This window comes from Lepidochelys kempii, chromosome 11, assembly GCF_965140285.1.
Source record: "Lepidochelys kempii isolate rLepKem1 chromosome 11, rLepKem1.hap1, whole genome shotgun sequence".
Taxonomy (NCBI): Eukaryota; Metazoa; Chordata; order Testudines; family Cheloniidae; genus Lepidochelys; species Lepidochelys kempii.
This window is the reverse complement of record NC_136390.1, coordinates 38,378,992-38,391,865: the sequence shown is the minus strand read 5'-3', so window position 1 is coordinate 38,391,865 and position 12,874 is coordinate 38,378,992. Positions and strand designations below refer to the sequence as shown.

At 41.0% G+C, this 12,874-nt stretch overlaps 1 protein-coding gene across 3 annotated transcripts in view; it reads right to left on the bottom strand.

Annotated features, from left to right (window-relative positions):
- Positions 1-1,718: 1,718 nt before the first annotated feature.
- CERS6 (ceramide synthase 6) overlaps positions 1,719-12,874 on the bottom strand; it is a 222,198-nt gene continuing 211,042 nt past the window's right edge. For 2 of the 3 annotated variants that reach the window (XM_078847955.1, XM_073305738.2), the window contains 3 exons: positions 12,501-12,657; positions 11,457-11,480; positions 1,719-6,724 (listed from right to left, as the gene is read on the bottom strand). In XM_078847955.1, the coding sequence (XP_078704081.1) occupies positions 6,563-6,724; positions 11,457-11,480; positions 12,501-12,657 (343 nt within the window). In that variant the 3' untranslated portion in view covers positions 1,719-6,562. The remainder of the gene's footprint in view (positions 6,725-11,456; positions 11,481-12,500; positions 12,658-12,874) is intronic. The other variant, XM_073305739.2, reaches the window with a different exon arrangement.

The following is a 12,874-nucleotide window of genomic DNA, read 5'->3' as shown; positions in this document are numbered from 1 at the left end:
GGTCCGCCCCGCAGCAGCGCTGCCCACAGGCGGAGCAGCCCCAGGGCAGCGGCGGGGCCAGGGCGCAGCCTCCCTGGGAAAGCTTGACCCTCCGCCATGCACGGTGCTGCCAGCCCGAGCTGGGGCGCAGCCCGCCTGCCCCTGGTGAGGCGCAAGGGGGGGCCCCTACCTCTCCGCACGCCCAGCGGTCCCTGCTGCCCTTCCCGCAGCCCGGCGCGGCGGCCACACGCCGGCTCTGCCGGTGCAAGCGAACGGGGCGCTGGCCGGGCCCCCCGGCACAGGGCGGAGGCAGCGGGGCGGCTGAGATTGGGACGGGGCTGGGACGCTCCCAGCGCCTCCGGCAGCTGTTCCACCCAGCCACGCTCCCAGCGCCCCCAGGCGGCCTGGCTCGGACGCTCCCCCTGCTTGCCCCTAACCCCACTTGTCACGTTTAGGTGCCGCTACAGGGCCGGCGTCCCCAGGCATGGGCCTACTGTGCCGGACTGGAAATCCGGCCCCGCCCAAGCCGCTACCGGTGCTGCTGCGGTACGCTGCCATTTATACTTGCGCTAGCTGGATGGGAACTAGCGCAAATACGTGTCGGAGAGCTGGGGAACCACACCCTCGCGCAGACCTACCCTACGAGATCCTGCAGATTTTATCCTGTAGGTATATTAATTGTGGTGATTAGCTATTTAATTATTACAGAGCCGCCCCCCCTTCTGCATTCCTTACTGAGACAAAACATCAGCTGATAGGTGAAGGGTCTTATACATCTGATGCCTGCACTATGGGGGTGGTTGTCTCATTCTCTGCAAGGCTTAGATCAGGCTTTTGGGCCTCCGGTCCCATCTGGCTTGATCCCACCTCATTCATTGACACTTTATCAGACATTGCCAGATGCCCAGTCTTTTGTGGGTTTTCCTTGGGTGAACATGTAGAAGTGTTTGCAGCTCACTGCATTCCCACATAGCCAAAGTTCTCCACATTATAATAAAAGCTTGTTCTCTTTTGCTCTATCAGATCAGTAGTGAAAAGTGGAGCTCTTCTCATAAATTGGTAAGCCAGCCTGTCTACTCTACGGACATTTTCTAAAAAGTTCTCACCTTTGCAAAGACTGGGGCAGCTGTGTTAGTTATAGCAACATTGGGAACCTAGAGGAGACATTGCTTCTGTGATCACAATCTTTTAAACTCCAAGTCAATTAAACCTGCTCTGTGCAAGCCTAAATAATATGATGCTAACTGCAATTATATCAGTGTTAGCAACAGTGGGACATTTAAATAAGATTTAGCCTAGTGTAGACAGATACCACCATACAGTATCTGAGAGACAAGGTTATTGCGACAACTTCGGCTAGTGAGAGAGACAAGTGAAGCAGTGATGACTTGTCCCTTTTTCTTTTGTACATTTTTTTAAACTAAGGGCCAAGATTCCCAAAGTGACTGTGATTTTTGGTGGCTCACCTTATGGGTGCTGAGCACCCATTCTCTGAACCAGGCAGACCCCTTCAAAGTGCCTCAAGTTGGATTCCACGTATACTTTTTTTCTCATCTATTGAATTCCATAAAATGCCATAAACAACTTCCCACAGAGCTACAAAACTAAAAGCATATATGGGACTGCTGAAAAAAGTGTTGGAGTGTGGGTAACAGCCCATAAGCTAGGAAATAGTGTCATGGACACTGGAAAATACTACGTTTTCATTTCATAGAACGGAGAAGGAAATTGACATTACATTCCTAATGCTTATGTTTATTATGAAATTGTCTCCAAATTAAAATAATTCACAATATTGATTGGTTCCATATTAAAAATGAAACCAAAAAACAATAAAACACAAAGTAACTCTCAAAGTTTTGCACAATATCTATGCATAAAACAATTCTAACTGCTTAATATAGCGCTGTACTTCAGACAGTGGAATTCTAACACATCGTATTTCTGAGAGAGTTGCTCTAGCACAGAACTGTCATGAAAACACAGGTGAAATTGTGTCATCCGTCCCACCCTGACTTTTCAGCTAAAAAGCACATATAACATCGCTAATGTGTAGGAAAATAAAGCCTTAGAATTCATGGACCCAGCTAAAGGGACTCAAAGCTCTATGGGACCCAGAATGTATGTGTTTTTGTTCCATAGATAATTTTAGAGCAGTAAAGGTCTACAGAACATTACAAATCACATGGTTTACAGTTTGACATGTCTGATCATTAAAGCTCTAGGCTTGATGGGATTCCAAACTGTCACACCATAATATATACACTGTTTCCTCCATTATTAGAACTGGAAGCTATTTCAAAAATGGAGAACTCAATACAGACACACTCAAACACTGTGTTTTCATTGCAACTACAATCAGAAACCCTTACAATGTAAAGGCTATATATGTATGTCAACTTTTCCAAACTTCCACCATTGTTTAAAAAAAAGCTGTCTTTGTAAAATTCCCATTAGGTCCCATTTCTAAACCAAAAGCACTCAAAGCATATAAATAATACAAACTGATTTTGCTTTGTGGTTTCAAGGCAACTGTAATTTACAGTACACTGTGAGGTTGGGCCTATTCTGGTCTATGTTACAACAAACGTTACAAAGTGTTCAACAGATCCTCTCTCACAAATCTCACAAGTAGTAGCTAACTGGAAATATACAAAGAATGAACTTTAGCAAACAGGTTTTTTTAAAAAAATATCAAAGTATCAACAGTAGAAAACCAATGGCATCCTGTCTTTCATTGAGAATTACAGGAGGCTGGAATAATGATGTGCAGTTAAGTGAGATGAATAATACAGGCATTGGATTTCTAGAAAATTCGGTGTAGCCTATGCGTAGTATCTAGCCAGAGACACTTATGTTGATTATCAATGGCATTTGGTTGCAGAGCAAATTTTTTTTGAAATAGTGTTGTGTTCATAGCTACATAGTGATTTTCTGTCACTCCTAATGGACTCAGATTTAACAGAAGAACCACTTGAAAGTACGTGAAGCTTTTTGTGCACATGGCTGGTTCTCTGAAAAGGGGTTTTGGCATTAGTGACTATGCTGAATGTTCACAAAGATTTGATGCCAGGTTGAAGTATGCACATCTGGATGCATATAGAGGGAAGCTGCGACCCATTCTACCTCTGTTGGAAACATTAAATGGAATAATCCATAGAAATATCTACAAAATGGCAACAAGGAAACAGCATGAGTCACATTTTGGTATTTTAGAACTGACACTACATAACCTTGGTCAAGACTCAAATCAATCTAAATTCCACCCCTATTTCTTTGATTGACTAGATCTTTAGCATATTCTAGGACTCTCAACTTTTGATTAAAACCATGTTCTTTCCTTTTTGTATATTGCATGTCAATGCTAAAAAAGAGTAAATGCAACGAGAACTGAATCTTAGTTTACTGTGTGTCATGGATAATTAGAAACGGAAGACAAATTCTTACTATTTGTTAATAAAGTCTGTCTGTTGCTTTTTCATTTTTCTACTTACCTATTCCAACCACAGTGTCTCTTAGTGTACTACCAAAAAAGGGAGCATAGAAGTTGAAGTGAGGCAAAAATGATAAATAGCTCATTAAGAGGCGAAGAGCTTGAAAATACTAATATATAGTTGGAATACAAATTCTTGTTTCTTTCGGAACTGGATAATGATGATGTGACATGTACTGATGTACACAACCTTCCAATCCTTTGCAATTATACAGAGCTGTGTGAACCATTTACAGGTCAAATCTCTTTACAAGTTTTGTGAAATACATCATTACCCAAAAAATATACAACAGCCATCAAAAGCGATCCATCCCCATTACAATTTCTCTCAATATAAGAGCATAAGCACAGGTTCAAATACAAACTATTTTTGAATGTATGCCACTCTCTTCGTGGAGTGAAACACTATTCTTCTGCAAAGGCTGAGTCAGAACTGTTTTGACTCCTGTCAATTGACGTAATGACCGAGAACAATACTGTAAAGCATGTTCAATAAAACCTTTTGAAGTTTTGGTCCTGTCTGATAAGGATGGGAGAAAGTTGCTGAATGTTCCAATTCCCTCAAATACTGTGAATTGAATGTTTAGCAATGGTTCAGTGATGGTTAGCAAAGCTCTTCATACATTCTGATCCCCATCCCTATTTTTCCAACTACCCACTTTTAATATCACATCTTCCTCATGCAGATACATCTTAATTAGAGTCCCATTTCATGCTAATAATAGGACTCGGAATGTCCAGGACAGCTGGAGAGGGCTGATAATGAAATGAGTGGGATACACCTGATGTAAAGGCCAGATTGTGATGACTCTTGCATGACTGTACAGGAGGGGAGGTGGAAACTCTAATTAATCTCTGTCCCAGATATTGACGTGGTGCTAGTGTCCTACGTACATTGCTATTTTAAAACAAGACTGCATCCTTAGATAAAATGAAACATTTACCAGCATTCTAGAACTTTGGAGTTTCAAGAATTCCCAAACTTTTCTGAGACGCTCTACTTCTTACACCTTGCTTTGCATAAGGGACAGAGTCCAACCGAGGCAGCCATTTACCCCACTAAACAGCAATGTTTAAGCCTTTATTCTTAATGATAGTCTTGGCAGTTGGCCTTTCAGAGATTATAATTTTTAATTCACTACATCCCATTAATATAGTCTCACCGTAAAAGCTCTCTCTCTATAATCCCAACATCAGCGTACCATTTCAGATCTCAGATTCAGGGTATTTTCGGTACAGACTAGTAGTGCATTTGCCTTTCCTTCCATCTCTTCCTCTCTGCCATTATTACATTTATCCTCCCTGAAGTGGAATGGCCATTTTTACTCTTGTTGCCTTGCCTTTACTGTCTGCACATTTTTGGCTAGTACAAAGGGCCTTTATGCATAATGATGGTTCCAGAGACTTTCAAGAACCAGCACAAAACACTAACTGGATAAAGAGATGGGATAAATATCAACCTTTCAAAAGAAATAAAATGGTCTTGTAGCTTTTTTCAGTACCATTCATATGGAATAAAGCCACTAATAATACTCTACGGCCTGAGAAATCATCTGCATTTTGATACTTGCATAGCGTGAGGAAACAAAAGCATTTTCTGGCTCACAGTGCTCCTGCTGAAGATGGTGCTCTCACCCCTGGTAATGTACCAGATGATTTTCTGTTTCTGGTTTACTCCTTCCTTCCTCTTTCTAATTTTCACTGTTGAAAAGCAGGATGCATAGGGACTGTTCCCCAGAAACACTCCTACTGCTGGCACTGCCGTTGATAGCACAGAAGACTAAAGAGGTCCTCTTCGCAATACTTTACCCAAGGGTTTTCTAGAAACTGATGATCATATCAAAAAAGGAATAGTCTATTTCTATTCACACTAACTCCTTTGGGAGCACAGTTTACTCCTACACCTAAATCTCAGATTGAATAGTAGAGCAAGATTATTTTACAGCTATTCCCAGCTTTATTTCTAGGTTCAATAAAAAATACTGATGTGCCCTAAAAGTTTGCTATGAATAAACTTCTCTGGGTCTGGTAGTGCAAAACATTCTGCAGTCTCCCTACTTCTGTATGACAAAAAATCTGGAATGATAAGAACAAGATCTCCACTGAATCCTGTCTGTTAAAGCAACCCGAATGTTCAGCTGCTGTTTTGTCATTGTGCCACTGCTCGCATCCTTTCCAGCTCAAAGGAACAAATCCTCAAATTCAAGAATGAATTCTGGATTCACAACAGTGCACCTCAGCAAACATTTCTCTTCTGACAATGGATCATCTCTTAGCATGAAATCTATGCAAGAAACTGAAGTCTGTAGAGTTAAAACTTGCAAAGGAGAACTAAACTGCAAGTACCAAGTTTATCATTGCTGTTGACATAAAGGTATCTTGTGTATTTGAACAAGTAATCAAGTCTATTCTAATGTAATTCACCACCAATTGAGTTTAAAACAATGCTAAAGTAATACCCTACAATAACCACAGATTTGTCTGAATTGCTAATTGACCACATTAGACACCATTTAAAATATTAATCCATCGTTTTCAAACTTTACACTGGGGAAATGGCCACTGTGATTTTAGAGGTGATTTCAAAACTAGCACTTTAAAACACAAAGATAGCAAAACTATCTGGAGCGGAGCTAGAATCTGTAAAGCCATGTTATCGCTTACTGTGAGTGACAAATCGAGCAGACTACTACTTATAGAAGACTGGGCAACAGCAACAGGAATGGACCGAAGAGATCTTAGCATGTCGGTCTCCAGTACTGAGAATCTAAAGAGCAAAAGAGTAAGGACATTCCCTTTTGTTCGTAAGTCCCCAAACATATTCCAAATAAATAATATTCTAAGACAGTACAAATAAAAATACTGCTCCGATTGTGTCAATTACATACATGTACAGCATGCTTACATATACAGAATGGTGTGTCTCTTCATTCACAAACAGGAAATATGGCAGTGCACTATCAGTATGCTTTGATACTCCTAATTTTTTTTCTGATGCTGAGATTATGAACAAACCGCATTCACAACTTATTATTTACTTCTAGTAGTAAAGAGTTCACTTTGTTCATGTTTCATGAGTTAGCTCAAGGATTAATGGTCCTCTGAACAAGTGCTACCAGTAAGATATCCATTTGTCCCGTTGGCACCACTGGTCCCATTTGTGGTGGTAGAGTTGTGTGGATTATTTGAACGAGGTACTGAATCATCCTCATCCGAACTGGACTCAACATCACTTCGGTCATCCTTTGCTACCTGAAGAACGTGTGAGAAGGAGCATGTTATAGGATATTGCATGACAACATAATGAAGCATGCACTAGTTCATGCCAGAATCAGAGAAATGAGAGCCTGAAGAGTCTTTTCAATCTGAATTTTAAAAGGGGCCTCAGACCTGATATGCTTTCATGCAATTACCTTCCTAGGCACCCTTCAAGCACTGATGGCTGCACAAAAGTCATTGGCTCAAAACTATCACCTGGGCACACAAGTGATAGTGTTCAGATATGTGTGCAAAAGTGTTTGCCTACAGACCATTTGGAACTCAGGCCCTTTAGATCATTCCAGTCCATCTCCTTGCCAATGCAAGATTGTTCTTTACAGTGCATTTTCTGGTATGTGGTCCAGTGTAGTGTAAAATGTCTCAAGTGACAGAATTCCCACCACTTCCCTGGGGAGACTATTCCACAGCCTAATTCATCACAGTATCAAAAATGTTTTTTTGAATATTCTTCCTAAGTTATCACTTTCTTAAATTTCCTCACACTAATTAATGAGAGGCCATTTGGGCCAGTGGACAGGGCACTGGACTGAGAGTCAGAAGGTCTGGGTTCTTTTTCTGGCTCTGCCACTGACCAGCAGCAAGTCACTTCACCTCTATATGCATTTGATACCACATCTGTGAAATGGGGAGAATGATACTTACTCTTCTTTGCAAAGTTCTTTGAAGTTGATGGTTGAAAATCATTATAGTAAAGAGGTGGGCATTATTATTATCAATTCTAGTTATGTCCCTGGTAGTTCCTCAAGTAATTCCTCTTCTCCTCGATTGCATTCCTCAAATGTATGACTTCGGTCATATAGTGTAAGGTGTAATGCGGCAAAGCCAAAAAGAGGCAGAAAGTAAAGAATGCTACAGTTGCCCTCACTGCCCTGTGTCAGGGCACGTATGTGTTTCCTGTGGTGGTGAGAAATGCAGTGCCAGCATGGGCAGCAAGCAATGAGAGGGGAAATCAGTGAAGGTGCATTAGGTACAGCCATAAGCCACTAATGGGAAGAGGCCTGCAGGCCAACAGTGATGTGCAACTTTAAAATTTTTCCTTCCATGTTTGGTTCTATTAATATAGATATTATTATATTACATGTATTAAGAAGCCATCCACGCTGTAACACCAGATTAGAAACACAGGCACTAGCTTTCTTCAGTGTGATAAATTTGTGTGAACTGGTGGGGGGCAAAAAATAGCTGACAAAGTGATTTCTCTAAAATGTTTAGTGCTCTTGGGTAAGAAATTTAACTCTACTTGTTTCAGTTTTTCCAGGGATCCTTCCACATTCCTGAAGAAGCCCAGAGTACCTCCCCCTCTTAATAGCCCAACTGCTTTGAAGGCTCCAACAGCAACCACCATCCTCACAATTAAGGATGACTGACGTGACTCCTTTCAGACCACGTTTGTTAATTGGCCAACAGAGAATAGAGCACAAGGCACACTTGGGAGTTCCAAAGTACCTGCTAATAAGTACAGTCCCTAATGCCAGTATCTTGTAATGCTGCAGCTGTGAAGCCCTTGAAATTAGACTTCTGCTCAAATCAGAATTTTCATTTTATACTCCTCAATTAAATATTACTATGGACTCTTCCACATAATGGGACTTTTTTGTTAAAAGTCTTGAAATAAAATGACGCACTTTGAATTACACTTTAGTCAAACACAAGTTATGGACTCAATACTGAGGTTAATGGGTGAAATTTAATAGCCTGTGTTATACAGAGACAAGGTGACTGAGGTAATATCTTTTATTGGACCAACTTCTATTGGTGAGAGAGAGAAGCTTTCGACCCACTAAGAGCTCTTCCTCAGGTCTGGGAAAGGTACTCCAACAATCACGGCAACATGGAACAGATTGTTTAGCGTAAGTAAGTAGCACACAGGGCCGGCTCCAGGCACCAGTGTTCCAAACAGGTGCTTGGGGCGGCAGTTTGAAAGGGGCGGCTGTTTTTCCGCCGCGGTGGCAATTTGGCGGCAGCTTCTCTGCTCTGCCGTCCGCGGTGGCAAATTGGAGGCAGCTTCTCCCTTTTGCCGTCTGCGGTGGCAGTTTTTTTCACTGCTTGGGGCGTCAAAAACTGTAGAGCTGGCCCTGGTAGGACATATTTAAGGGGCCATTCAAGGCAGAATGGCCTGTTAACACGTTACACATGTCAGACTAGATAATCTAATGGTCCTTTCTGGCCTTTAATTCTATGAATGTATGAAAATTTAGGGCTAGATCCTCAGCTGGTGTAAAACCAGCGTAACTATAGTGAAGCCCAGTACACTGCTCTAAACTGTGCTCCCAATTATTAATTATGTGATCAGATATTATATATTCAAAAAAATGCAAAATGTATAATAAGCAGGGTTTTTGTTTTTATAACTTTAGATACAGATGTAGCACCTTGTTGTTTTGTGTACTATTCAGTGTATGTCAAACAAACAGAATCTGGGTGGTCATTTATAATGACAACTACACGGCACACCATTTCTTTAAAACAAACTGCAGGGGACTGGACTAGATGACCTCTCGAGGTCCCTTCCAGTTCTGATTCTACAGATTAGGTATAACACAGAGTAAAGAATGAAAATAAGATGGCATATGTTGATTACCAAAATTAGCTGGTAAATTACAGTCATAGTTGATTACCTCATTAGCTCAAATGCACCTGATGAAGATTATTGCTGGTTGAAAATAAATTGAATATTATATGGCTGCTGACTAAATTATTAACATATAGACCTCACTGAAAAAGAGAACTTGTTGTATAAGTAGTTGTGACACAGACATGCCCAGACAAGTATATTACCCCAAACCATCTTCTCAATATTTCACCAAAAGGGGAGTCATGGATAGTCTCTGCCGAAAGCAAAGAACTACTGATTGTCACAGTTATTGAGAGATGTTTGTACAATTTTAGAGCTATGTAACATGTAGAATATTGTATTCCTACTCTGTTGAGAGTGAAACCTATCACCTGAGATCTGACCCATTCAACATGAGAAGGGACAACCGTGGACTGACCCGGTTTGTATTTACAGTCTAGGCCAGATACAGTCTTCAGCATTTTCAAAGACAAGAGAACACCAATAAAAGTCTCTGAACAGGGGAGCCGTGGGTTGAAGGACAATTGTCTGTAACTGTGTAAGAGAAGAAAAAAGAGGACAGGGAGGATTACGAAGGAGTGACTATGCCAGCAGGGGTTATCTCATGAATGTTAGGTCCCAGCTTTCTAGACTACAAGTGCTGTTTAGCACTCATTTGGATGTGAAATACCTTATCAGACAGGAAAGTAACTTAATAACTATAACTATAGTAACTATAGTTTGTGTCTTATATTTTTCTTTTACCTGTAGCCTGATGTTTCCAAATCCTTTTATGTGCCTGTATTTTGAATCTTTATCTCATGCTCTCGCAAATAAACTTTAATTTGGTTTTACTATAGATACATCTGAGTGCCTCGTGCTAAGAAAAATGTTGAACTGAGATGAAACTGGTGAAGTGGAGGTGAACTGAATGGAGGCAGTGGATTGGTGTGCATTGAGGGTGTCCAGAAGATAGGGAACTTGGTACTCCAGAGTAACAGAGTGGGGTCTGTAAATTGCTAGCTTGCAGAGGGAAAGAGCAGCGCTTGTATATCCTGGAGCAGCTTGTGTTGCCAGCAGCTAGCTGGTGGCTGGAGAGAGTTTCTCCTTGTGGGCAGGAACAAGACTCCCGCCCGCTGTAAGCAGGTGGTAGTGATTCACCCCAGACACCTTGGGTAACCCCAATAAGCGTCCCAATAGTCCAACTCAATAAAAAAAAATTAGACTATTATAACAATGATCCAAATTGCAAGAATGAGAAAAAAATGCTAGGATACCACACTGTATATTTTCTTGTATTGTATTACCTGAGAAACAGAACAGTATGTGATCATGTAAGTTAACATTGCATTGTTGAGAGCAGAGTTAAGTTTGCAGGTGTATCCTTAACCTTAAAAACAATGAGAAATCCAGTGGCACCTTAAAGACTAATCTGTAATTTTCACTCCATGCATCTATGAAGAAGTGGGTTTTTTACCCATGAAAGCTTATGCCCAAATAAATCTGTTAGTCTTTAAAGTGCCACCGGACTCCTCGTTGTTTTTGTGGACACAGATTGACACGGCTACCCCTCTGATACTTGACATCCTTAATCTTGTCATTTCCTTATTTCTGAATGCTTAACTCTGCAGCCTTAACAATGTTTTAACAGTTTTCTTTGACGGAATTAATTTAAATTTAAATTCAATTCTTTAGGTAGCTGACATGCACTGAAATGCACAACCTGAATGGTGCCAGAGCAGGGGGTTAGGCTACTCTACAGTCTATGATGTTTATTTGTATTACAGTAGCTAGACACCCCTACCAAGACTGGAGTCCTTTGGGGTGAGGCTCTGCCAGTGCTTAATTTGTAATGAAAGAGGTGCCGGGGCTCAACCAATTAAGTGCTGGCGCTCATGCAATTTTTTTACTTTCATAACGGATGCGACAAGCCTAGAGGTGCCAGGGCTCAGCCCTGGCAAGTGTTGGCACACAGTAAGCACTGAACACTGCACAAACACAAAGTTAGAAACAGTCCCTGCCTCTAAACACAGAGCCTAAGCAAGAAGCAGATGTAACAATCAGAAGAATCAGGGAGGAAGGACATAGGGAATAGCAAAACATAGATTTGTATGCATGCGTCTTTCGCGCAGCAGAATCAGAGAAACTTACATGCAAAGGGTTCCACTTTCCAGCCTTCCAGGACAGCACAAGGAAAAGGATAAACAAGTAGAGTAAGGAAGTCAGAGTATTGCTGGTGTGAAATCAGGATCACTGAGGCTTAGAATTGCTAAAGCAGAGGTGTCCCAACTGTGGCCCTCAAACAAAAATCACAGACCATGGCAGTACACATCTTTAATACAGAGGGGGCAGCAGATATCAGGTGGGCTCAATCCAAAAAGGAGCTGCACACTTTGGCCGCAATCTCGTCAAGCAGTTAAGCACATGAACAGTCCCATTCATTTCAGTGGGACTACTCACATGCTTAAAGTTAAGCACATGCTTAAGTGCTTTGCCCCTTGTTAGTCCGCACCCACAGACAGGATGGCTCGGCATCTTGATTTGAGTAGTCTGGACATATTGTATTGCTTGTAGACACTGTGAACCACACCCCTGTTTTTAAATAGAAGGGTGGCAACAATGTGTTAATTTTGTACAAAGAGGCATGGCCCTTTGGCTCCTGGAAATATGGCCCTTTGTTCAGCCAAAAAGCCCCTGATGCTTAAGACTGTAAAGAGTTCAGACCCACATCTCTGCCAATTACCAAAGAGGCAGCATAACAGGTTTCAGTTAATTTTATTGTTCTTCTCAATTGGGAGGCAGACATTTTTCACCAAATATTCTATGAAAGGAAGTAAAACAGAACTGGCAGAATGCAAACAAGTGCTATTTACACAGCTCCTATATGTGTAGTGGGATTTGACACACCTATTTTTAAAAAAGGAAGCATTAACCACAACATAATCCTAGTCTTAAAAATGCATGTATTTGGAGTTCACACATCTTGTACATTTGTTATCAAGGAACAAAGCTAGTAAGCGTTCCATTAAAGGAAGGAAAAGCATATCACAATACAGCGTCTGTCCTCAAGTCTGTGTTTTGGGTCAGAAAAAGAACAAATCACTGGACAATTACTAAGTGCTATTTACTAATTTTAAAAACGTTACAAACAAAATGTTTACTGTAAAACATCAGACAGTGTTTGTGTCACCTTACCTTGCCTCTGGAGATAGCTTTATAAGCTGCTTTTACGATTAGATAAGACCAAAAACAGTGCAGGACTTGAAGTACTATGAGCAACATGTTAAAGAACCACAAGGCAGGAAAATTGCCCAAAGCTTCATACAATTCAAACAGCATTGTGTTCAATATCCTAAAAGAGAGAGGGAGACAAAAATACTTACATTTTGTTCAAGTCAACAATAATCTAAAAAGGAGCCCTTTTTCTAATTAAGATGACAAATATTTGATTAGATGGTATCCACACACATATTCAATTCTCAGATTTATAATGACAGACTGAATAGCACTGGAAGAGGCGTGATAAAGCGTCATCTGTGCCTCTGTGTCTCAAGAGGTAAATGACTGCA